General features: G+C 42.5%; 12 protein-coding genes across 12 annotated transcripts; 4 read left to right on the forward strand and 8 right to left on the reverse strand.

Moving 5' to 3' along the window:
- The first annotated feature begins 542 nt into the window (after positions 1–542).
- On the forward strand, positions 543–1,824 carry V2V93DRAFT_335030 (WD40-repeat-containing domain protein). The gene is made up of 2 exons (XM_066907716.1): positions 543–858; positions 922–1,824. Exons 1-2 carry the CDS (start codon positions 658–660, stop codon positions 1,627–1,629), a joined length of 909 nt encoding a protein of 302 aa, XP_066766267.1. The 5' UTR covers positions 543–657; the 3' UTR covers positions 1,630–1,824.
- On the reverse strand, positions 1,763–2,792 carry V2V93DRAFT_369210 (acyl-CoA N-acyltransferase). The gene is made up of 4 exons (XM_066909964.1): positions 2,410–2,792; positions 2,252–2,354; positions 2,141–2,197; positions 1,763–2,068 (listed from the first exon to the last, which is right to left on the reverse strand). Exons 1-4 carry the CDS (start codon positions 2,696–2,698, stop codon positions 1,942–1,944), a joined length of 576 nt encoding a protein of 191 aa, XP_066766268.1. The 5' UTR covers positions 2,699–2,792; the 3' UTR covers positions 1,763–1,941.
- On the reverse strand, positions 2,793–4,976 carry V2V93DRAFT_369212 (uncharacterized protein). The gene is made up of 2 exons (XM_066909965.1): positions 4,832–4,976; positions 2,793–4,760 (listed from the first exon to the last, which is right to left on the reverse strand). The coding sequence occupies exons 1-2, from the start codon at positions 4,876–4,878 to the stop codon at positions 3,002–3,004; spliced, it is 1,806 nt and encodes a 601-aa protein (XP_066766269.1). The 5' UTR covers positions 4,879–4,976; the 3' UTR covers positions 2,793–3,001.
- Positions 4,867–7,368, forward strand: V2V93DRAFT_369216 (interferon-related developmental regulator-domain-containing protein). The gene is made up of 4 exons (XM_066909966.1): positions 4,867–5,425; positions 5,483–5,808; positions 5,862–6,183; positions 6,246–7,368. The coding sequence occupies exons 1-4, from the start codon at positions 5,268–5,270 to the stop codon at positions 7,204–7,206; spliced, it is 1,767 nt and encodes a 588-aa protein (XP_066766270.1). The 5' UTR covers positions 4,867–5,267; the 3' UTR covers positions 7,207–7,368.
- On the reverse strand, positions 7,340–10,368 carry V2V93DRAFT_335036 (P-loop containing nucleoside triphosphate hydrolase protein). The gene is made up of 5 exons (XM_066907717.1): positions 9,927–10,368; positions 9,484–9,866; positions 9,368–9,431; positions 9,096–9,315; positions 7,340–9,038 (listed from the first exon to the last, which is right to left on the reverse strand). The coding sequence occupies exons 1-5, from the start codon at positions 10,290–10,292 to the stop codon at positions 7,486–7,488; spliced, it is 2,586 nt and encodes an 861-aa protein (XP_066766271.1). The 5' UTR covers positions 10,293–10,368; the 3' UTR covers positions 7,340–7,485.
- V2V93DRAFT_369220 (ESCRT-III subunit protein VPS20) lies at positions 10,368–11,635 on the forward strand. The gene is made up of 4 exons (XM_066909967.1): positions 10,368–10,860; positions 10,913–11,065; positions 11,132–11,218; positions 11,280–11,635. The coding sequence occupies exons 1-4, from the start codon at positions 10,603–10,605 to the stop codon at positions 11,415–11,417; spliced, it is 636 nt and encodes a 211-aa protein (XP_066766272.1). The 5' UTR covers positions 10,368–10,602; the 3' UTR covers positions 11,418–11,635.
- Positions 11,549–12,948, reverse strand: V2V93DRAFT_346077 (uncharacterized protein). Its single transcript, XM_066907891.1, has 3 exons — positions 12,730–12,948; positions 12,597–12,676; positions 11,549–12,543 (listed from the first exon to the last, which is right to left on the reverse strand). The coding sequence occupies exons 1-3, from the start codon at positions 12,862–12,864 to the stop codon at positions 11,712–11,714; spliced, it is 1,047 nt and encodes a 348-aa protein (XP_066766273.1). The 5' UTR covers positions 12,865–12,948; the 3' UTR covers positions 11,549–11,711.
- A 208-nt stretch (positions 12,949–13,156) lies between these two features.
- V2V93DRAFT_391142 (PITH domain-containing protein) lies at positions 13,157–14,032 on the forward strand (the record flags this gene model as incomplete). Its single annotated transcript, XM_066912430.1, has 4 exons — positions 13,157–13,399; positions 13,462–13,505; positions 13,565–13,859; positions 13,922–14,032. The coding sequence occupies 4 exons, from the start codon at positions 13,157–13,159 to the stop codon at positions 14,030–14,032; spliced, it is 693 nt and encodes a 230-aa protein (XP_066766274.1).
- Positions 14,033–14,272: 240 nt separating this feature from the next.
- Positions 14,273–15,485, reverse strand: V2V93DRAFT_324052 (uncharacterized protein; the record flags this gene model as incomplete). The annotated part of the gene is made up of 2 exons (XM_066907455.1): positions 14,273–15,133; positions 15,186–15,485. The coding sequence occupies 2 exons, from the start codon at positions 15,483–15,485 to the stop codon at positions 14,273–14,275; spliced, it is 1,161 nt and encodes a 386-aa protein (XP_066766275.1).
- A 461-nt stretch (positions 15,486–15,946) lies between these two features.
- V2V93DRAFT_369226 (major facilitator superfamily domain-containing protein) lies at positions 15,947–18,161 on the reverse strand. The gene is made up of 2 exons (XM_066909968.1): positions 17,610–18,161; positions 15,947–17,557 (listed from the first exon to the last, which is right to left on the reverse strand). Exons 1-2 carry the CDS (start codon positions 18,096–18,098, stop codon positions 16,232–16,234), a joined length of 1,815 nt encoding a protein of 604 aa, XP_066766276.1. The 5' UTR covers positions 18,099–18,161; the 3' UTR covers positions 15,947–16,231.
- Positions 18,162–19,318: 1,157 nt separating this feature from the next.
- On the reverse strand, positions 19,319–21,485 carry V2V93DRAFT_369230 (major facilitator superfamily domain-containing protein). Its single transcript, XM_066909969.1, has one exon. It carries the CDS (start codon positions 21,208–21,210, stop codon positions 19,483–19,485), a length of 1,728 nt encoding a protein of 575 aa, XP_066766277.1. The 5' UTR covers positions 21,211–21,485; the 3' UTR covers positions 19,319–19,482.
- A 154-nt stretch (positions 21,486–21,639) lies between these two features.
- Positions 21,640–24,373, reverse strand: V2V93DRAFT_369231 (Chs5p-Arf1p-binding proteins-domain-containing protein). The gene is made up of 8 exons (XM_066909970.1): positions 24,259–24,373; positions 23,942–24,068; positions 23,717–23,862; positions 23,567–23,659; positions 23,330–23,505; positions 23,087–23,272; positions 22,810–23,027; positions 21,640–22,752 (listed from the first exon to the last, which is right to left on the reverse strand). The coding sequence occupies exons 1-8, from the start codon at positions 24,279–24,281 to the stop codon at positions 21,670–21,672; spliced, it is 2,052 nt and encodes a 683-aa protein (XP_066766278.1). The 5' UTR covers positions 24,282–24,373; the 3' UTR covers positions 21,640–21,669.
- Positions 24,374–25,008: the final 635 nt, after the last annotated feature.

Below are 25,008 nucleotides of genomic sequence, written 5' to 3' on the forward strand. Positions count from 1 at the left end.
TTGTATACTCAAGCCATTGACATTGCTCCGTGTGGATTTATAACACATATATAGGCGTATACAGAGCAGTCCCAAAATTGAGAGGCAGTCACCCGACAAGCAAGTCGGCAAACAAGAATTCCATACGAATGGTGATCCTGTTCAAAGACGCTAGTGCAGGCCCTACCATGGCGATGTATCTTGAATTAATAGCGATCGGGCTGGCGGTATTCAAATAAACACAATCTAGACATCAAACAAGATAAGTTATAAAAACTATATTGCATTGTAGTTCAGGTTTGAGAATAGGCTGCCTTGTGGTTATGAATGAGGGTACTTAGATTATTGTCTGGTGATTATGAAGGTGGACGCGTAGAGATCAGACCTTTTACCATACATCATTGCAGATACTTTGCATCTCTAAACAAAGATAAACATACCTATAACAGAACAGTACTTTTTACTTGTGAGATGCGAATATGAGATGAGCCCAGCTTAACCACAGTCGAACGCGCCGCGTACAGAAACCCCAGCCACCTCAGTACTTTGAAAGCCACGTGCCGCTAAAAGATCTGCTGCTAAATGAATACAAAGACAAACCTGGACATCAGTTCAACTTCAGATTTATTACACGCCATTCATTATTCCTCGGGATATTTTAAAAAAAAATAGCTGATTATGTCGGTCGTTTTAGCGTCTGCCGGGTATGACCACACAATCAGGTTCTGGGAGGCACTTTCCGGCATTTGCCAGCGAACTATCCAGCATCCTGACTCGCAAGTCAATCGGTTGGCCATCACTCCAGACAAAAGATATCTTGCCGCGGCTGGTCGTACGAGTGTGAAATTGTATGATATTAAAGCATCCAATCCCAATCCTGTACGTTGAAATACTTCTTTGAAGGTCCTGATTGTTTCAAAATTAATTGAATTCGTATTGTAGGTGACGGTTTTTGAGGGACACACGAATAACATTACCGGAATAGGCTTTCAAAGTGATGGAAAATGGATGGTCACATCTTCAGAAGATGGCACAGTCAAAGTTTGGGACATGCGTACACCTATGGTTCAGCGAAATTACAAGCATCGAGTAGCAGTTAACGATGTGGTCATTCATCCGAATCAAGGTGAACTCATTAGCTGCGACGAAGGCGGCAACGTTCGCATTTGGGATTTGGGAGAGAACACCTGCACTCATCAATTAATTCCACAGGAGGATACACCTGTGCGATCGGTTTCGGTTGCGTCTGATGGATCGATGTTAGTCGCTGGTAATAACAAAGGAAATTGTTACGTATGGAAAATGGTGAACAGCCATGATACTACATCTCTTATCCCGGTCACAAAGTTTCGCGCTCATTCAAAATACATTACGAGAGTGCTATTATCGCCAGATGTCAAGCACTTGGCTACATGTTCAGCAGACCATACCGCAAGAATCTGGTCAACAGAAGGATTTGGTTTGGAGATGTCTCTTACTGGTCACCAGCGCTGGGTGTGGGATTGTGCATTCAGTGCCGATTCAGCTTATTTGGTTACAGCTTGCTCAGATCATTATGCAAGACTTTGGGAACTTGGCACTGGCCAGATTATTCGACAGTATAACGGACACCACAAAGGTGCAGTTTGTGTTGCTCTCAATGATGTTTGATTTTGATCCACTAGCTGTATTATTTTTGCATGGAGTATTAAGGTGTTTGTGATTAGTTTTTTTGCATGCTTATTTGTACATTATCTATTTATTGAGTGATTTTGGGCTATTTGCAAGTTTAATTTATAGATTTAACTCATTTATAGTTGCTATTATTTACATGCACATCGATCATTCTAAAATATATGCCGGAACTTTTGCACAAAATATGTGAAAAAAATTATACGCCCAAAAAAAGGAAAAAGAAACTTCACAGATCTTACAACTCGTCAATTCTACAACCTTATACGACAGACCCCTTCAAAGTTCAAATCAAGCTGTGTCCGATATCAATTTTCCTGAGGCAGATATATTCAAATTTTGCACGGCTTCAATTAAGAGATCATCATCCTCAGCATCAAAAATGGCATCGACATCTTCGAGTTTATTCAAATCCTTACTATAAAAGATTAAAGAAAGAATGTTATTACTTGTCTAAAAGGTCAGGAATACAAAAAGCTAAAGTACTCACTTCATTGCATATGCATCTTCACCATCGCCATAGTATGCTTTTTCAATATCTTTAACACTATATATTAAGTTAGATCAATTGCTAAAACCATCTGGATTGAGATAAACTTACTCAAACTTCAAAGTATCCCTGTACAAATGAAGAGCGGCTCTGTTTGACCGGCGAACATGGAGACTAACATATTGTGCTCCATAGCACTCATACATACTTCGCACTGTATAGAAGGAGTTAGAGACAAATCAGCAAAAGATTTGTAAAGTAGTACTCACAGGATAGCTCCATTAGTTTACCAGCAAGACCCATTCGTCTATACGTCCGCATCACAGACAAGCTAGTGACATGACCATGAGGAATACCGTCTGCAGGATCTTCCTCCATCTTCGCCAGAACGTATCCAACAATCTTAGTTCCTGAAGCATCCGTAGCGACATACGATGCCTGAGGCCAGGTTAGAGCGTGATAAAGATAGTATCGAAGAACGTAGTTTTCTGGCAAGTTCATCAAATTGGCATTTTGCATGCCTGGAATATCGGCCACTGTAGCTTGCCGAATGTTCATGGTGATATAAAAATAGAATTCTGTGTAATCTTATACTCCAACAACTTCAGATACAAACCAATCTTACTCAGATCCTTTTTATTAATTGAAAGTCATTGAGTTTTTGAAGAACCAATTTCATACTTCTGAGTCCTTATCACGTGATTTAAAGCATGACACCAAAGACGAAACATAATGCGATAGATAGCCAGGAGCGGACCATCAAATGTACAATCTTGGGAGTTGTTTCAGCTTTGACTAAAGATTAATGTTCTTTATTAGTCTTATGTAATTTTATGATTATTTAAGGACTCTGATAGATGGTCACCAGATTTCAGAACATGAGCATGTGAAGCATCGTCCTTTATCGCTAAATCCAGCAGATCTTCTATCAAAATTGTATGTCCTGGTTGTATGCAACAATATTGGACTTGCAGCTATTGTTAGTAACATCCGGTCCGTGAGGCGTGCAGAATTCGACGTCACCTTCGTGCAACCATAAATGACAATCGTTGTAGTATTGAAAACGTCGATCTCATTCGCATGCTGGCGCTCTGATTCAGCAATACTCTCTAAGCCCTTATCGGAAATTTCAGTATGAGAGACATTTAGGTCGGTCAAATGTTGGAATCCTTTATAGTCATATTTTATTTTGAATATGTACTGCAGTAGATTATCTTCAACGGAGTTGTTATAGCCGATATCTAGAGTCGCAAGATGAGGATAAGCAGCATGAAACCTGTCTATCAGCGCACAATCAATTTTGACCGGAAGTCTTGACAAAAGTAATGTGGTCAAAGCGGAGCAATCAAATATGCTGAATATTTGGTGAATATTGTCATTCTGTATTAGTTTGTGTTGCCGTAAATCTAAATGCTCCACATTTTCGAGCACAGGATTAATGCTATCAACATTGCTCTCGAAATCATCAAGTAAGCTAGCATTTGTAACCGCTGCCGGTCTCGGTAAGATATTCGAGCAAGAAGTTAACAGTTCTCTGCACGAATTTGGCACAACTGGATCTTTGTGTAGATCGGATCCTGTCAGGTCAAGTCTTGAAAGGTTATACTGGCTAAAATCAAAGGCTGGTGCATCAGCATCGCAATGTACTACTGTATGATTCAACACAAAGGTAGTCAAGTTCGGCATATGGCGAATAATTTCCTCTAATTGCTGTTGTGTCATTCTGTGTGGCGAAGAGATCTCAACTGGAGAATCGCATGCAAGTTTTTCGTTGATGCGAAGATCCGATACGTTTGGGAAAAACACCACAGAGTCAGGTAATTCTAATTTCCGATTCCAAAGATCATCAATAGCAGGCTTATCTTGCAGATTCGAATAAAATTTCAAATTTGTCAGTCGCTTGATTGAATGTGCTTGCTTTCCAACAGACTCAAAGAATGCGAGCATTGAATCAACTCTTAAATCAAATGCCTGGACCCAGGCTAGGATTGATAACACTAGAGACTCCTTCCATCCATCCCATTGCAACCAGCTTTTCATAATCAACGATAAGTCCGCTTCTTGATACCACACCGGTAAATCAGTGACATTCTGCATGAAAGCTCTGAAAAATCCTTCGTCGACGCCTGCATGGTAGAGTACTCGCAAATCATTTGATTTTGCAGCCTTTGGGGGCACTCTGTACAGAAACCGCCAATTAAGTTCAGGTATAAAATTCTGGCTTGTTATAGGCGTAACTGTATGGTCATACAGTGTCCTGGTGTAAAAGTAGATATCTTTGATCCGATGCAATGACACAAATAGCTGAGAGACATGACGCTCCCTGAAATTAGGCCACATTGCATCTGCCGTATGCCGTTCCTTAGGAACAGTGACTCGCAAAGTACCCAATGACTTGCGAACAAGCTCAGTAATAACACACAGAGGAATAGAGGCATTATACCCTATGTAGAAAGAGTCATAAGTACGCGGGTCCTTGTTAACGAAATCGCGCCAGGCCCGACAGACTGATCTGATGCGGCAGCGGTCGGCATAGTCAAACCCGCCGTAATACAGAACGCTTCCAAATATTTCAGGCGGAAGCGACCGTAATGGGTCTGAGGTCAATCCGTCCGATTTCCTGTTTGCTGAATTAGTCACTAAACAAAACTGCCGAGCTTTCATTTCGCAAGAGGAAGGATTATTACTCACGTTGATGTGACACGATCAAGATTACATCCAGTACAGTCGCAAACCATTCGAGATCAGAGGTTAAAAAAATGCAGCAATTTGTTTTCTTTAACAAATATGTATAGACCAATCGGATTCATCAAGTTATCTGATGAGTAAAGGCCCGATCAGAAATGAGTCTGCTATCTTGTGATCAGAACGCGATTGTCGTGACTCAAATGTCGCCAGAGAGAGCGGGTGACGTCACATCATCACTGTATCTGTCGATTGACTTAAACCTTAATATTCTAACTCCCAAATTCAAGAACCACACCTAATTGTGTTTTTGCTCATTATCGCATGATGGACTTATAGGGACCACCTTGCGTCCTTTTTGTCGCTATATTTCGACACCTATAATACATTCGTTTACTTTTACTGCTTACGGTGCTTTCTCTGCCTTAGAAATCTATTGATCATGACCGATCTCAGACGACTCGCAGCCTCCAGGCTTGCTCATAAGTCCAAGAAATCAGGCTATGCTTCCCTTTCACCTTCAAAGAATGTCCGCTCCGATGACGACGACGAGGACTGGGACGATAATCTTTCAATAATGTCGGACAACAGCGACTGGAGGTACGTTCTAGCTATTTCTTTGCGTTTACGCTGACGTTACTGACAGATTTAATCTAGCGTTGCTTCCAACGACACCCTCGACTCCTTTGGTACTGACAACGAGTCAGCTTCCGGCCGCAGTCCAAGCGGATCTCGACGCAAAGACCATGACACTGGCCTGGAATGGAGAGACAAGGTCAACGACTATATCGGTATTCTCTCGCTCGAGCGCAAGAGCTCCAGTTTGTCCAGTCGCGAAGACGCTTTGGCCAGGATCTGCAAAATATTAAGCTTGAAGTATGCCTGGAGAATCGTTGAAAATCGCCACAACGATCTGGAAGATGGCGTATTGAGATCTCTGAAAGGCGGAAGATCTGAAAAAGAAACTATTTTGGCTAGTCGAGGTATGTTCATTCGTCTCTGTTGCACAGTCTGGCTGGGTCTCTGACTTATTTAGTACTCTCCCTACTTGTCGTCACTGATCCGGAGAACCCTGCTTGGTATACTGGTTCGATAGTGGCTCTGAAAAGTATGATTCACAGTGTGGAGAGTCTCGCCGTAAAGACAGCATGTATCTCAGCTTTGGGGTCCATTATGTTCTTCTCGACAGTTGTTGACGAGACTGAGCTTGATCATATATTAGATTTCTTGCTCGACATTGTCACGAGTGATGGCAGCTGCATTCAGGCTACTGATTCAGATATTGTTGTATCAACTACCATCAACGTGTTTGGTTTTTTAGTTTCCAAGATGAATGATGCTTTCGATGTCGCTCAAAAGTAAGAAAGATATTATACAATCCTATCTGAGGATGTACAGTATACTAATCAAACCTATGTAGTGCTATTCCCGTATTGGTCGATCAGCTAGAATCTAGCGAAATAGCCATTCGCATGGCCGCTGGGAATGTCATTGCACTGCTATATGAACGATTTGCTGAGGATACCGCAAACTACCATACCTACGACGAATCCTCAGATGAAGATATCGAGGATGAACTCCTTACAGAAAGTAATGAGATGGAAGAAGATGAAGGTTCAGTAAAGTCAATCGGTGCCGAAGATTCAGATGATGAGGAGTTCGAGATTGCCGAAAAGCCAAAAACGTCCGTTCAATCTGTGCGCCCTCAACCTCTTCGTACACCTTCCAGCCAACCGACTCTCTACTATGACGAAGATCAGCTGATTTATGCACTCACTAATCTTGCTACCAGCTCGACAAAGCGGATAGCAAAGTCTTCGCGAAAAGTTCAACACTCTGTGTTCCGCGATATCCTCGAAACTGTCAAGGCCGCAATTAGAAATCCTGACGATGATGAGGATGACTTTATGGGCTATGAAGATCCTAGTATGGGATCAACTGTTGCCTCTTCAATTTCAAAAGCGCATATCAATCGGAAACTGAAGTTTGAAGGTCTCGTATTATCAATCGAATCCTGGGCCGCGTACGTCCGACTGATTCACATAAAACATATTCTATCAATCGGTCTACCCGTGCATTACTCTCATAATCGTATTATTCGCGTCGCATTGGACCCTCAAGGATCGTCAACGTATGAAAAAATTGACAAACCAAAACTGAAATTGGTACCATCTGGCAATGAAGATCTTGATGGCAATAATGAGTTTGATCTCGATCCCACAGAGAAAGGACGTACACTAGCTCGTAATGTTCTCAGTCGGCGTTCTCGGGAGGCGAATATCAAGAAAGCTAGAAATAACAGAGATCGTCAGCGCCTAGAAAGTGAATTAGTTGAATGGGCACCACCGGGAACCATTGAGGATAACATTGTTGATGAGTAGCAGTATATATATATATATATATATTTTTATTGGGTCTTGGGACCGATGGGAGTTCGTGGTGGATTTTGATATAATTATGGATTTTTTAATAATACTTATTTTGTTTTACATATCTGTCTTAGTATTTTGATAATCATCATTCTTCTCCATCACTGTTTTATTGGTTATATACATTTATATACATAATCTCACTTAAGCACCAAAAAGCCTGAGATTAATTTTATGTTACGCACCGAAACGCCATGGCCAAAATAAAATCGATGATTACAACCACATAGCTTAAGCTTCGTCTTCCGAAGTTTTCTTTCTCCATCCGAAAACTCGTCCTAACCTTTCGTACTTGGCACGATCTTTATCAGACACGCTAGGAGTCACGCTCTGGAAGGCTGCCTCGAAATCTTTCAAAGTCACAATAATTTTTGTCTCTTCAAGATTACCGCTAGCATCGTCAATATTGCCTTTTTCATCCTGAGATTTAAAGACAGCTTTTCGTAGTGCACAAACAGCCGCCTCACGTACCAAAGCAGCTATATCTGCACCACTGTAGTTGCGACATCTCTGATCGAGCGCCAAAATCTCAAAATTGACGCTCGGATCAATCGGAGCTTTCTTTGCCACAGTCTTGAATATCGCAGCTCGTTCTTCAGGATTCGGTAGCTCTACAAAAAGCGGCTTGTCAAGTCTACCGGGTCTGAGCATAGCTGGATCAATCATATCCGGCCGGTTAGTAGCTGCAATCACATAAATCCCTTTTCGGTCATTAACACCATCTAATTCTGTTAATAGCGTGTTGACCATTCGCGAAGTTGATTCTCTGGAATCATCACGAACAGGAACCAGCGCATCTATCTCGTCGAAGAAAATAACGCATGGCGTAGAAGCTCGAGCTCTTAAAAAAACCTGTCGCAAAGACCGCTCCGACTCTCCTACCCATTTGTTAAGTAACTCAGGACCTCGTACAGATATAAAATTCGCCCTGCTCTCGTTCGCGACCGCTTTTGCCAAGAGAGTTTTACCGCAACCAGGAGGTCCCCACAATAAAACTCCCGAAGGTGCCGTGATACCGACTTGAGCATACAGCTCAGGTCGTCTAATAGGTTGGACAATTGCCATCTGAAGTTCCACACGAATTCGCTCAAGCGCACCAACATCATCCCAAGTGACTCCAGGAATTGTTGCAAATCCTTCGCGCTTACTAGAAGGCTGGACAGTAGGCATAGCCGTCATGAAATCGTCAATCGTGATAGACAAAGGCTCGAGCTGCTCCGGAGTAAGTGTATTAGGAAATCGATCTAGAAACTGCTGGATATCGTTGATATTCTTGCGGTCTAGTATATGCTGAGCTTTTTGTACCGCTGGGATATCATCGTCTTCGTCAACCAACTCAGTGATACCATCAATTTCCATCATATCATCAATGTGTGTCACTTTACCATCTACTCCAGAATCGGATTTTTCAGCCTCTGTGGGCGTTGACTCGGCATCTGTTACTTTCTCTTCGGATTTCTTGCTGGAGTCTTCAACAGGCTTTATGACATTGAATATCCTCTTAATGGCAGCAATTCCAGCCGCAGTCGTCAAAGCATTCAAATCCGCGCCAACAAAGCCTGACGTCTGCTTTGCAAGTGCTTTAAAGTCAAAATCGCCAGAGAGCCTAAGTTTTGAGCACAAGATTCTAAGGATACTTTCTCGTGAAATTTCATCCGGAACAGTCATTTGAATCTCTCGATCAAATCTACCTGCTCGGCGAAGGGCTGGGTCGAGAGAATCTGGAAGATTGGTAGCACCAAGCACAATTACAACTTTTCCATCAGTCTTTTCTAGAGAAAGATCTACAAAATCATGTCAGAATACTAAATCTCGGATGAACTAATATATTGTATCCATACCATCCATGCACGTAAGCAGCTGTGCTACTATTCGTCGCTCCATTTCCCGCTGTGCGCTTTCTCTTTTCGGAGTGATAGCATCGATCTCGTCCAAAAAAATAATGCACGGAGCAATAGTGCGCGCTTCTTCAAAAACCTCTCGTAGCTTTTTCTCGGACTCGCCTGACATTCCGGAAACAATTGAAGGAGCAGAAATGGCAATGAACGGAATATTTAGATCCTTAAAATGATTAATATGACATCTATGTACAATAGTGCATCAAAGAACATACCCCAGCAATGGCATTTGCGAGCATTGTTTTACCACATCCCGGTGGACCATGCAGCAAGACTCCCCTGATAGACGAATTAGATATATTGAAATACGCTACATGGCAGATGTACTTACCTAGCAGGTTGGATTCCTGTATGTCGATAAATCTCAGGGTGCTCGATAGGTAAACAGACAAGTTCCTTCATATCGCTGATAACATGATCCATTCCACCGATATCAGATAATTTTATATGCGTAGGAGGTGATCGATCCTCTTTGAATGCCGTAGACCCGCCTCTCTTTTTCTTTTTAGTCGCGCCGTCTGCAGCTTGAGATCGTTCTCTCTTTTTCGAAGTCGCGGAAGGCTGTTTCGCATCAGACGCAGCTGGTGTCGCAGCCGCTGGCGTAATTTCCTGAAAATCGTCTGCATCATCGGGAATCTCTACCGGTATTATTGGTCGATTATTAGATTCCGTATTCCACAGCCCGACTATTCCTTTGTTCAAAGCATTCATGTCCTTCACATTGAGTAATTAGCAATCTAGAATAGATATTAAGAAGACGCTTAAAAATATTACCTTAACAATCATCATCTTCGATTCGTCAATATCGCTATAGTCGCCATCTAATGCATCTTCTCCAAGGAAATCAGCTTCAACCATTTCTTCCTCGGCCAGACTTTCAATGACCACCTGTAAACTTTTCTCCACAGACGCTTTTTTGAGTCTTCTAAGCGCAGCATCACAGTCTTGTACGTATTGGAGAAGGACTGACGGAGCTATTCTGCGTACTGAAACGAGTTTCTCGCTGCCATCTGCTTTGCTTTGTAAATAATCTTGTACAAGGCTCTTGACTCGTTTGTCGATTGCCGCTGGCGTAAGAAGAGGACCGCTTGTCACTTGCGAAGCACCAATACCATTCAGATTTCGTACCTTACGCGCCATCTCTAATATTCGGGAACGATATTGAGTTAACAGTAGGAATATTCAGCGTTAGCGTGGTGTTGATTCAATTTTTTTTTTGGAGGCAAACCTCCCAACATTGCTATAAACACAACCTTATTATTTCGATGAGCCCGTGCACTTCGCTTCCATCTCGAAGACATATCTTAAGTCTTCTTTTTCCGTACAGCTTTCTGCAAGAAAATTGCAGAACTCAAACTAATTGCTAGATTTATTTAAAGTCGTCATTTTTCAATCACTAAGATCTTTATCATTTCTGCCCTTCAATCTACACGACTAATCACAGTCAGAGATGGGCATTTCATCATCCCGACCATCCAGGCGGATAACAAAGCAGGACAATGCGATTCTAAATATGAAGCTGCAAAGAGATAGATTACAGCAATATCAAAAACGGATACAGGTTGTTCTTGACCGAGAACGGGATATTGCAAAGCAGTATTTGGAGAAAGGAGATAAAGAGCGGGCACTCTTGGCTTTACGGAAGAGGAAATATCAGGCACAACTCCTAACCAAGACCGACAGCCAACTAGAAACTTTAGAGAAATTGGTATGGAATTTGCAGTTATATACTACTTTGATTAGCATTAACACCCGGACAGACTCAAAGTATAGAATTTGCGCTGGTGGAGAAAGACGTCCTGTTTGGACTGCAACAAGGCAATCAAGTGCTAAAAGAGATCAATAAAGAAATGTCAATGGATAAAGTAGAGAAACTTTTGGACGAATCTGCAGCAGGAATTGAGTATCAAAATGTAAGCTCTCCCAATATTTCGGTCTAACTATTTGCAAATCATTTTCAATACTAACTGAATAATTAGGAAATTAGCGAAATGCTGGCGGATACAATCACAAACGCAGAAGAAGACGAAATAGAAGAAGAATTAGCTGCACTGCAACGGGAAGAGGTTTGCCATAAATTTCATTTGATATTTTACATATGCTCGGCAGCTAATTTATATTCTCCAGATTGCAAAACGAATTCCATCAGTCCCAACTGCGGACTTGCCCGAACAGGAAACAGAAAATGCGGAAGAAGAATCAGAAGAGGAAGAAAGAGTTTCAGAGAGGAATCGAGGGAGAAGACAGCCCGCTCTGGCTGCATAAAATTTGTATATAAACTTGGGATATTATACTGGAATTAGAGCCTAGACTGCATATTGGTAGATCGAAAGTTTTATCTCAATTTCATGGTTTGAAAATCACGCCAATTTTCTTGGAGGATTGATTGTTTTTTTTTGGGTTGGTAATAAGTGATTTTCAATTGTACATTATATATCGCTATCCAGATTTATTCACTAAGCCAAGCTATCCTGCTGTTGACCAAAATACCCCCAAATCCAAAAGCAAATCCACCAGCTCAAAAAGGAGTCATCACGGACCACTCTCGATCAAGTAAATTTACTGTTCATCAAGCCAATCCAAAAAGTCGGGAGTGAAATAAGTGATTACAAGAGTAGCACCAGCACGTAGACATCCATAAGCAGCTTCGAAAGCAATTGTCTTCAAATCGACAACGCCCTTTTCGGCAGCAGCATGAAGCATAGCATATTCTCCAGATACTTGGTAAGTGCAAATAGGAACATCACGAGCAAGCTCTTTAGCATCGGAAATGATATCGAGATAAAAAGTAGAGGGCTTAACCATGATAGCATCGGCACCTTCCGCCAAATCACGAATTATAGCTCGTCGAGCAAGACCGCGACCACCAGCGGGAAGCTGGTAGCATTTGCGATCGCCGAAGCTGGGCGCGGAGCCAGCAGCGTCACGGAAAGGGCCATAGAGATTACCACTGAACTTGGCAGAGTACGACATCAGCAGGCATCTGTGAGCAAGACCTGCATCTAACAGACCTCTTTTAATAGCCAAAATGCGTCCATCTACCATGTCAGAGGGTGCGACGGAGTGAGCACCGGCTTTGGCGTAGTTGACTGCGATGGCAGCTAGACGACGAACACTCTCTTCCCGGATAATGGTGCCGTCTTCTCTCAAGATACCACAGTGACCATGACTCGTGTACTCGCACATGCATACGTCGCACATAATAAAAAGATCGGGACAAGCAGCGCGAAGGGCTTTGATAGTCAAGATAACGGGTCCACTCGGGTCGTCAGCAGAGGTAGCGTAAGGGTCTTTGGCGTCATCTGCGAGTGGAACACCAAAAAGAATGACAGCTTTCAGTCCTTTAGCTACCAGAGATTCAACATAGGGAACAACCTTGTTAACACCCCATCTTTCATAACAAGTCAGCAGAATTCTCGTAGATTACTAGTTATTCCGACATACCGTTTCTGCCCGGGAAGTGAGTCAATAGGAGTCTCTTCGTCGGCGTTATCAGTGACAAACAACGGATAAATTAGAGAAGACTAGCAAAAATCAGTACCAGATAATTATTAACAGTCACAAATGCGAAGCTCACCTTTGTAAGCTGTCTCTCATTTTGCCATTGCCGCAAAAGAGGATGATGATACCCGCCTGACAGAATCGAGGAGATCTCAGTTGGCGCTGCGTCCGTGTACGTCGCCACGTGTTTATTAGTGCCGTTGGCGGACATTGTGACTATTTATCAAATTATTCCCAGTCTTCAATGCCAAATAAAAAACAAACAGAGTCACGCAAAGAAGTGACTTGAATATCTGAAAACAAAGTAAACGGAAGGAAGTCGTCAATCGATTTCGGCTCTTGCTTCGGATGATTTAAGGTTTGATATCAAGCCGCACTAAAACATTTTAAGCTAGAATTACTTCATCGTACTGGATAGCGAAGCGGATCCAGCCAGCATATACAGTTTTGAATTTCTATCGAATTCGATCTACGAGTCTTTTTAGACAAGTTCCTGCTGAAAAATGTCGGGCCATAATCACGAGCATGATCATAGTCATAGCCATGGAGGTGGAGGTGGAGGCGAGGGCGGTGACCACAGTCATGATCATTCACATTCTCACAGTCCACCTCCTGAAAACATCTTCGACTCTCAATCGCTATTCAAGCACATCAATCTCGATCATGTAACGACAATGAATGAAAGCGAGCCAGATTCAGGAAGAAGTGTAATCAAGCCGTGGAACGAGCGGTATGATTCTACAAAGGTATGAGTGCTTAGTTCAGAATTCTGTAGGCATATGGCTAATGAATCCTGATCTGGATCTAGATATTGGAAAGCGACTCCGATGAGCAGCTAATAATGTTCATACCGTAAAGAACTAGGTTTATGAATGAATTTGAGACTGTTTGAGCTGATTTGTTGAAAATAGATTTACTGGGATCGTGAAGCTATATTCTATTTTGATCCGCACATCTTCAGACTCTGACGCACCTCGCACAATCAAACTATTCAAAAATCGCGAAGATATTGACTTTTCGATAGCTGAGGACCTTAAAGCAGACGAATCACTCGAGCACAATAATAGTACGTCAGATATTATGGAGTACCCATTAAAACGAGCAATTTTTTCAAATGTGAGAAGTATTACTCTATTCATACTGGATAATTATGGCGATGATGTCACAAGGATATCATATATCGGACTAAGGGGATCATGGTCACAAGTAAGTCTCTCTTTAAAACTATTCTTCTCATGAGAAACTCCTTACTAAAAGAGACAACTTAGCTTTCAAAAGATCCCGTCATTACTATATACGAAGCTGCTGCCAACCCAGCAGATCACAAAACCTTAGTCGGTCAAGAGCACTATGTTTCCGAATTTAATGGAGGATATTGAATATCAAATTTATGTTTACGGTCGTTTGAATGATCTTATGAAAAAATGAAAATCAAATTGTAAGCAACCTCGTACAAAAATTAAAGCTTGTCGTATACTTGCACCAGATCATCCTCCTACTCAAATCTCATCGTCAAAAATCCCAAATAAAAAAAACAAATGCAAAAATAACCAATAATGCCAAAATACAAGAAATAAATCAGATGGAAAATTAAAGCCGTTTCTTTGTAGAAGGTCTGTTCATACGCGCGACTCCGCGTTCGGGCGACTACTTAAACTATTCATCTCGATTGAATCGGGATCAGGACTATGAGGCCCTTCAGAGATCGCACCCGAGCCAACTTTAGCGTAAACTGCTTCCGATTGTCTTTTACTAACAGCAACCCATGCGGCAGAGCCCAGAATAATACCGATTCCAGCGATCTCCATCCAGTCCGGACTATCATTCCAAACAAGTTTCTCAAACACGAATGCAAAAAGCATTTGCAAATAGAGCATATTACCCGCTCTTCCCGCCTTTTCACGCTGCAGACCAGCCGTTAATAAGAACTGATACAAGAACCCACAAATACCAATACCAAACAAAAGAAACCATTGCCATACAGTATGAGGGAAAACAAATCCAATATCTGGCGACACAACAAGCGCAACAAATGAGATTATAGAACAAATTACAGCAAAATAATTCACAGAAATAAGTGGATGCGCTCGTTTTCCAATATACCGAATTACTGTAAACGCACCAGCCGCTCCAAAAACTCCAAGAAGCGCAACTCCTACGGCGCCCCAGCGTTGCGCAGCTGTCACCGAATGGCCGCCCGTAGGTGATGGTGGAGGAGTAGCACCTGGTTGGGCGATCAAAATTACTCCCAGAAATGAAATAATGCCAGCAATGAATTCTATGCGCCCGAAAGCTTCATGAAGGAATATCGAGCAAGCGACGCCGGCGACAGTCGGGGACAAGAAACCAATAACAGTTGCATCGGAAAGTGAAAGATAAGTCAAGGAATAGTACATTCCAAACAATCCAAAAAAACCAGTAAAGCCGCGAAGGACCAAAGCACCTCTAATTCCCTTTGGACCTAGAGGCGTATCCGGAACCTTGTCTTTGTCAATAAACGTTCACTCCTTTATAATAAAAAAAAATGCATACCTTTGTATACCACATGTACGCTGTGCAAGCAACCGCGGTGATCATCATCCGAGTAAATACAATCTGTAAAGCATGAAAATGAGGTTCTGACGTTGTTTCCAGTATCCGAGTAAATAAATTCATAGTACTGCTAAACAACTGACCAGCAGCAAATAATAATAACCCGATATTTTCATCAAACCAATTTTTGAATGAAGATCCAAATCGGCAGATGGCCTGGATTGCTCGTCCGCGGCGAGGCTGAATTGTACTGATTGGAAAATCCGGAATATCGATTGAAATATCGTGAGTTTCATTCATAATTGGAGAAGTTGCAACTGATGTTGTATCACTGTTTACTTCAAAGTATGCTGGGTCTCTAATATCAAGACTTGTGCTGCCGGGCACAGTGTCTGACAAAAGTTTGGCTGTTACATCCTCGTAATGAGAATGGCCGTCATCTTCAGTCTGTCCGCTAAGTAACTTCACTTTAGCCTGATCACTCATAAACATATAGCGCCGTTAAGATGATAAAACAGAAAGAAGATTTTATATTAATTTGTCAAAACAAAAGGCGAATGAAGTATAAGAAGCAAAATCTATGCTCCGTCGTTAGCTTCCCCACGCTTAGCCGCATAATTAGACAGTTTCAAACCAAGAACTCACTAGAAACTATATTATGGTCTTATTGATTTTAATTAAACCTATATCCCCGCCCCAAGTATATAAGAAAATATTACTCGCAAAGCCTGTGAGCTAAACAAGGAAAAGAATAAAAAAAAGCCTGTCGGAGTCTTCTCCGGCGAACCAATATATATCTGCTACAGATTCGCTATTTAGAGTTTCTATAAATCAAATTTTATTAGGGTCAGGGTATTATTACCCAGCCACGAAAGCCAAGTCGGAGCCAACTCCTGAGTGCACCGCAACCATCTAGACACTATTATAATATAACATATTCAAAATGCAGTGTTTAGGAAAATGTCTATTGTATTGATAATGTAGTGTGTAACCGTATGCAAACTCCCTTAATCGTGAAAACTTCTTCTTGCAGCAGTTATCATCAATCACCGCCTATTAATGGTCGAGTGCAGTACATGCTCTCGCATGATAGCAGCAGTACCAGCTGTTGTAATACCCAGCACAAAGCACATAATGAAAACAGCCCTCGAAGCATCCATATACGCCATCCTCACGACGGGGATCAAATAACTTGGGAGATTTCTGACCTCATCAACATTCTCTAATACCCTCTTTACAATCTCTTCGGCATCGGTTCCAAAGACGCGCTGTCTAAGCGAGTTGCCTAGTGTATTTTGGAAGACGCTGGTGGCGACCGCAACTCCTAAAGTAGATCCTGTACCGCGGAATCCATATTGAATAGAGGTCGTCACAGCCTGGTACTCATGCGGAACCGCAGCGATCAGCGCAATTAATGTGACTGTTAACAGCGATCCATATCCGGCTCCAGGCAAGAATGTATACATCCATACAATCAACATTGGCGTATCGGGAGTCAAGGTACAGATCATACCTGTACCAAGGATATAAATACCGGCGGAAAGCATGGCAATTTTGTAATATTTTCCAGTAGACCGCATATATATTCCAGAGCCAAAAGAGCCAACCGCGACTCCAACAAAATTTGTCACCAAACTTGATCCAGCAGTTGTCTCCGAAGTATCTCTAACGGCGACAAAGTATAAAGGAATAAAAAACAAAAGAGAGTATACAGACATAGTCATGAACCAGTTGCAAAAAGCGGCGCCGAAAATTGTAGGGTCTTTTAAGAGCTGCACTGGAATAATTGGTTCCTTTGCAACATATAGCTCGATATACACCCAAGAAGCCAAAATTAGCATTGATAAAGGCAAAGAGACAATAACTAGAGGATGACTCCATGGAACCTGATTGCCACCAATGGACACAGCAAAAAGGAAAACCAGAAGCGCAGCAACCAGCGTTGCCGCACCTGCAAAGTCAACGCGAGCAAGCAGTCTCTCTTCCCGAGCTACCTCTGCCTCGCCATCGAGGGTTGCATCATCATCGTCGGACTCATAGTCGTGTTCCTTCGAAGGAAGTACAAGCAAAAACTGAATTGCGAGAGTTGACAAGACAATAAGTGGAAGCTGAAGTAAAAATGCCCATCGCCAGCCTAGATGAGCATTTGCAAATCCTCCAAAAATACCACCAAGAGCGGCACCAGAACCAAACATAATATTTCCAAATCCTTGTAAGACACCTCGCTTGCGAAGAGGTACAAGGTCAGACAAAGTGATTGTAGAAAGGGCTGTTAGACCCCCACCACCTATTCCAGCCACGACTCTAGCAAATACTAGGAACCATAAATTTGTAGCCAATCCGCACGCTAGACAACCAATGCCAAAGGTGATCTAAGAAAATTAGCTGCATGATTCGCTTACTAATAAAAGATAATGCACTCACGTTGCTAAAGAGCAGTCCCGGTCGCCGTCCAAAAATATCGGTCAGCTTTCCATATAATGGCTGGAACGCAGCGTTTGCAATTAAATACGCAGTCGCGATCCACGAAACGTTTTTAAATCCATCAAACTCCGATGCAATATGTGCCAATAAGGTAGCAATAACGGTTCCATCCAAGGCCGCCAAGAAGACACCGATATATAACGACATAAAGACAATTGCAAGCTTCAAATTAGAGAGCTCACCGCTTGCATTGTTTCCCGACGAAATGATATCTCTGGTCGACGAGGAGAGAGAAGCCGTAAATGAAGAGGTACGCGACGACAGTCCACTTACAAATGGATTCGGTAATGTTGCCCGTGTATTTGATGGAAGTAATGGTTCAGTTATGTCTTCCACATCACTGTCGATGATGATAGCTTCGTGAGCTACAACCTCCGGCGGCAGCCGCGTAGCAGTCCTCGCTGGAGATGTATTACGAGAGTCTGACATGTCCTACAAATATCCAAGGACTGACTGGTTCGAAAAGTGGTGACTTTGTGACGAAGACTACCCAGTGTCAGAAGCTGGATATCAACCACTTTGGGAAGCCACCCGGGGACTCCAATACTCAATCACAAGATGTGTGATTCTGTGATTATACGTGATCCACTTTATCCCACTTTAGTTGTGTTATCAGATCAAGTTTGCGTTCCAGTTTTATAAGATGTACTTGCAAGTCAGCTGTATTCAATTATCGAGATGGCAATACGTAACTTGATTGGCTACATGCTAGTAGTATTACCATATTTTAAATAAGTGAAAACATAAGTCTATCAGTAAATAACACGAGACGAATCGGGTCCAACAGCTTCGAGAACCCATACATTGATAATCCCAAGACGAACCAATAAAAATAGTATATATAAATAAACAAAAATAGAAAACAATATGTAAGATCACAGTAAATCCTGTCACCTTTTCAAAAATTCGACCTGTTTATATTCAATTTTCGACTTGAGAGGCCAGATTGGTGCGGAGCAAATAGGCAAACCCCACTTTTTCAAAAGTTAAGCAGAACATGTAGCTGCTTGCCTCGTTCAACTCCGATCCTTTGTGCAGTATATAGCAAATGCTATATTGTGCTTTGTAGCATATTTCCAGTCATTGATTCCTCCTGTCAGGACGTTAGAATCATGAGAAAGAGAACATACCGACCAGCCTACTGTGCCGCAGTTCCGGTCGAGATTCGAGATTGGCGATTCGATCCTTATCTTAAAAAGTACAGGAATAGCAAAAACATACCAAACTGGCAAAAATCAAGCTAATTGATAATCCCACAATCATCATTGACATACATGGGTGAGTTCGGCTGTACCGGAGCTGATGATTATAGCCGCTGCTGTTGCGTTGTTCTAGACGGCGTCCGACTGCTGTAACGACGATAACATCATATAATAGAGACACAAAACACCCCATGTTCAGAGTCAAAATCCGTAAAATATAGCAATAGAACTAGTTCCCTAAAATCAATTCAAAAAAACATAGCGATAACAGAATATCCACAATCGAATCGAAAAAATGGCCGAGTCGAGGATTGACAGTCTTTAATTACCAGATTCTGACAGGCGGTGCGGCTCATCGTTACTTGATTGGCTCTCGAAACCGAGACCGACGCGTTGATCCTGCTGATCAACCATCGCCAAATTCTTATATTCATTTTTTGCTTCTAACGTCATTATATATAGATTGCATTAGATCTGCAGTAAAGGTTAATTTAATTTATAATTACGCGCATATTGATATTTCCTGACATAACTTAAGCATTAAGGCAAACACTACCGACAAAAAGAACACCCTCAAAATGCACGTACCATCCGTATTATTACATGTAATGTCAATTCTTCTCAATGCCCGCGGCCTCTTGAATACTTTGATTTTCTATAGTATCCGCGGTCCTGTCTGATACTCTTCTCTCTGAATCTTCTTTCTCTATCTCTTTCTTGCGATCTTCTTCCGCTTTAATCTTGTAAAGTCGTTCTCGTCGCCAATCTCCTCCCTTTTTATACTCGAGAAAAAGAACTGGAACCGCAAGTAGATCCATCCCAGCCACTATAACAAACGTCCAACCCATTCCGATTTTGTCGACGACGATATCGACAACTGCAGATCCTCCAGCACCTAATAAACATCGAACAAGATTATTAGCCGCAGTGACCGAGGCCGACTCTTGAGGATACAGGTCAACTAATATCACCTGAACACAAGTGAAAAATCCCACGATTGAAAGTCCAAGAAAGAAAAGGATAGTAACCGGCGCCGCGTATGAAACATTTACGCGAAAAGTCCAGCCAAAAGCAACAGTCAAGACGGCCGAAACAATAATCATTGGAAACCCCATTCTTAAACGGGCCTTCTCAATCGGAAAATCAGGATTCTGGCGCACGCTCCGTCCACCATCAGCACCATACCCAGCCGCTTTTGCAAATCTAGCAAATTCCTGATTCAAAATTTTACCGCTCGCTACTGAGCCAATAGAGCTGCCGACACCATACGGCAAAAAGCATAGACCGATCTGCAACGTATTCAGATTGTAGACTGTCTTTAATTGAGATGAAAAAGCAACCGTAATGCAATAGTACCCAACGTAAATAAAGGCGTGCCCAGCCAACACAGTTGCCACGTCTTTTTGCAAAATCATGACTACACATCGCAAAGGGTTTCCCAGCCTTAGAGGTTTCTTTATCGCAATAACTTCACTCTCATCAACTTCAGGATGCTTCTTGCGCTCTAATTTTTGCAATAGAGATTGATTCCATCCTGAAGCACGGATGCTTCCATTACCAACAATTGCGCGTCCGGTCTCCGGTAGCCACACAAAAAGAACGGCGACCAACGAGATCCCTATAGCAAAAAGAAACCAAAATGACGCTTTCCACGAGTCAGCGGACCGCGATAATAAGCCGCCGAGGACAGGCGCTATCGCAGGGGCAACCATGACTCCTCCAGAGAAGACCCCCATATAAAAGCCACGTTCGGAAGGAGTCGTGATATCTCCGATCGTTCCTGCACCGATCGCAATAGTCGCCGACGAGCCAGCCGACTGAACCATTCGAAGCACAAGTAAGCCAGCATAAGTATTTTGCAGCGAGAGGGCAAGATTGGCAACAGCGTAAATTGATAAAGTTAGCAGATACAATGGCCGACGTCCGAGTACATCTGCAAATGAACCCCAAACGGATGGTGCTAATCCTTGGAATATCATGTATGTGGTCACTGTCAAATTTATCTTCTCAACTGAGACTCCAAGGTCAGTAGCCACCTGAGTGATTGAAGGAAAGTAAATGCTGGTAGAAAATGGAGAGAGAAGCCCTGTACATGTAGCAGCTGCGCATAAAGCACGCTTCTTCTGTGGTGAAAAGACAGAGTATGGAACTTCAGACGCGGTAGTTGTCATCCGTGCCACAGGTGAGTTCTCGACATCTTGAGTCTCCTGGTGTGCTGTAGCTGATTGTTCAGGAGGAGACAGATCCCCTTCGACGGTTGTCCTTATTGTGTCTAATATCTGCTCTTGTGCAGGCATTTGCGCCGTATCTGGCAGATGATGAATTGAAGAGCCACTCATCTGACGATTCGTAGTGTAGCACAAGTTGGGCAGTGCAGCGACTCTTACACCTGAGAGGCCAAAAACCACTCGCCTCGTCTTTAAACGGTGATGTGAATGCTGAGTTTATACGACAGCTGCCACCGCCGCGGACATTTTACGATGCGGATATATTATCACGTGCGGCGGAGTTTATTTTTCTAGAGCCGTCGCGATAAGGACCGAAATAAGCGGGGCTTCTTCAGAAAGTAATTGGAGAAAAATGTCGCTCGCAATGTAATTAGAATTAGGCAAACAGAAGACTGTCGTATAAAATCATTGTTATCAACTCGCAATTAAACCTTCACTTGGCGAGCACAGACACGCGCCACAAGTAAACTAAATTGAGTCCCGCCACAGACGGGTGAGCCACGCTACGTCGTCGGTTGTATGAATTAAAAAGAAATCTATGTTAAATTCGCTACCTAGTTCTGACCTTCCCTATCTTCCGTCATCATCTTCCTCATATCCAGGCCAATGGAATTGCTTTGCAATGTCAAAGTACACATCCATCATTTCTGCAACCGAAGCGCTGTAATCCGAACCTTGAATCATATTTCTCAGCTTTTGAGATCCTTCCTCTTGAACCAGCCCCTGCATCGCTTTTATCAACAGCGGGGAGAACTCCTTGAACCAGCGATGATCATATGAGGTCAGCTTTATCGCAGCATGTAGAACGTTTATCGGCTCCTTCTTCTCCACGTAAATTTCCATCAATCCTTTGAGCGCCTTCGCTGAGAATCTAATGTCCAAAGCGAGATTATAAGCCTCGGCGGCCTCTTCAGTGTGCCTCATTCTAACCGCAAGAGCACCTAGGATCTCCCATTCTCGCAGACTCTTCTTGTACGCAAGTTGTTGGGCTTTGTAGTGCGCAGACTCGGCACGCCATAAAGTATAGACACGCATATCCTCATACATGACCATAAACAGATTATCAAGCCATCGCTCGCATAACCGTTTACTTCGAAATGTGGTCGAGGATTTATCATCCTTGGCTGAGGCAGCCGCAGAAGTGGTATGATGTCCATCTTCACTTCCCTTGACAAGTTCTGCATCAACACTGCTCTCTGGCTTAACAATATTTGGCAGTCCTTCTTCATCATCAACGTCAGCAGACGACTCTCTTCCATTAACCGCAACATTAGATGCATCGCTATCTGCGCGACTGTGGTTATTCAGCTTCTTCAAGCTCGATGTCTCAGTTTTCAAACTACGATATTCCTCCTCCATGATAAACACCTTGGACCGATATTTCAATAGCATATCCCACCCAGTCTCATGGACAATTTCAACTAACAAATCGTATGCTTTGGCAAACGTTCCACGCAAGGATGACGCAGGTAGACGCGCAAGAGCTGGATCTACAGTCGTCGTCTCTCCCTCGCCAGCCACAGCGTCGTCGACGATTTCTTGTATGATTCCTTCAGCAGGAATGGGCAGGTGCACCCGCTGAGCCACGGGCATTCTGTGAAGATCGACGTTTTGATATGGAAACATTGGACATGAATTCAAAGTAAGAAGAGCCTGGTAAAAATAATTAGCTGGTTTCATAGTTCGTAGAGTTTAATAGAAAGTACGTACCGATTGGAAATCTTGCTGTTCAATATAAACCTTCACCAATCGAGCCCAGGGAGCAAATTCTGACGGAGCTGAATCAACAGCTCGCTTGGCTGTTGCAACGGCAAAATCAAGCCGGCCTTTCGTCATACAAAATTTTGTCTGAAGATCAAGCAAATTTGGATCGCGATGAGACTCTTGTACCCCTTCATGAAGAAGCTGAACCGCCTTGACTTCCTCATCTACAACATTTCGTTAATATCATAAGCACCGAAAAACGCCATGAGCCAAAAAAACTCACCCATTTCTAAGTAGCATCGAGCAAGGAGGGCAGAAAAATCAAAATCCTTCTCTCTAAGTTTCTCTAACAGATTGACGCCTGCATCATAGCTTTTTGTAAGGTCAAGGTACTTGAAAAACGCAGCGGTAAGATTATTCGAAATGAGTGTAGGAACTTGAACTTCAAGTTCAGATCCAAATTGCCAACCTGAAAAATAGGGCAAATTAGTAAATGCCATAATAAATCGAATCAACAGCATCATACCCCGACTAAACATCTTTGATGCTGCTTCTAGAAACTTTTCTTCTGCTTCTCGATTCGGGATGGGATTAAATCTTCGGTATGCAGTGATATTGTAGTCATCGTCATCAGCAAACAGAAATGCTCGGATTACCGAGCAAATATAAGTTTCTAACATCAACTGTTCTGTGACCGGGTGCCTAAAACAAACATTTTTGTAAGCTCTCTTGATCTCAAATCTGAGAACAGAAACCAATTTACTTTTCTCCTCTCTCATCAATTACAAATGCCTCAACGGATCCAGGAATATGAACGCGAACTCGTAAATCAACTCTCGAAAGAGAATTGTAGCAGCTGTACGGTTAGTCAGTATCTACCTGAAACGACTCTGCACTAACGACTTGATCTTACCAGTAAACTCCGGTTTGAATATTCCAGTGTTGTACTTTTCCAAACCAAATCTGACCTTCACCAGGAGCATAGGTAAGTGTGTTCATATAGGCCGCAATAGAAGCAGAGGAAGGGTCGATGCCGGTAACATAATGGTAAGTCCCAGCCTTGAACGAGTAAAACAGTTAATTGAATGCTCTGCCATTGAGCTGATACAGCTAAATCATTTTTAAAGCAATTGCTAACCTCTTTGACTCCAGTCCGAGCATGAACTTTTGTGAGATGAACAAGATCGGGCGGTCCTAGCGAGTGAAATGACGATAACGCCTGTGTGCGCGCATTTACTGCTTCGCCGATCTCAATCTCTTGGATCCTGGCAGAAGCCGTCAGTAAGAGTCCATAATTAAGCAATTCGAAAGCAAATTCAATGATGGCTCGATGGTTGCAAACACTAGCACAAAATAACATGAAACATCGTTTGTATTTTAAGACGCTTCGATGCAGCCACGTTCACAACCCTGGCTCTGTTCCTGTTCAACATCAAGGGATTGAAAAGTACTTACTCTGGGACGGCAGTCTGAACCATAGTTCGCAAATATCGAAGCTGCGTAGATATTCGAGGAAAAGGGATGCGAGAGAGCAAATAGCAATATCTTAAATCTTTGTGGTCTCGAGGGGTACCTGTTCAGTCGCAACGCGAAGATACGAAGCTGATAATCATTCAAGGGTACTGTACCATTATTTACATCTCTCAATCATTATGTTTTAAAAGAATATAATGGACAGATTCGATCAATTTAATGCACTTCACGCTCAATATAAGTGATTTTCCGTATTAGGATATTTAATAGAGTTAGACAATACACCGCATTATCCACACTTTTTGGTTTTAATTTGTCTAGGTGTTTCCCAGGGTGTTATGATATAAAACCATTCTCTTTTCTAGAAAATACAAGATATAGACGAGATGTCGGCTTGTCTTCGCATTTTCTGTTTTAGCGTTTTGCCCAGCTTCACTAAATAAAGATCTTCTCTTAAAACTTGCTAGGTTTATATGATTAGCTGGGTGTTCGACCGGCGAGTTAAATGTTCTAGCAGCAAATCGATTAGTAGCACATGAGGGACATGGTGAGGCTAATGACGAGATATTTTGCGCTAATGGTATATTAAACTGCTGCCCATAATTCAGAGAAATTTGAATGAATAATAGTAAACGTATTTTGGCTGACTAGTATTCAATTGCCGAGCCCAATCGAGAGGCATAGTGCTTGTAGTTGCATAATATTGGGTATCTTAACACCCGCGATAATACT

The sequence above is a fragment of the Kockiozyma suomiensis genome (genome assembly GCF_038497685.1).
Source record: "Kockiozyma suomiensis strain NRRL Y-17356 unplaced genomic scaffold V2V93scaffold_6, whole genome shotgun sequence".
Classification (NCBI taxonomy): Eukaryota; Fungi; Ascomycota; class Lipomycetes; order Lipomycetales; family Lipomycetaceae; genus Kockiozyma; species Kockiozyma suomiensis.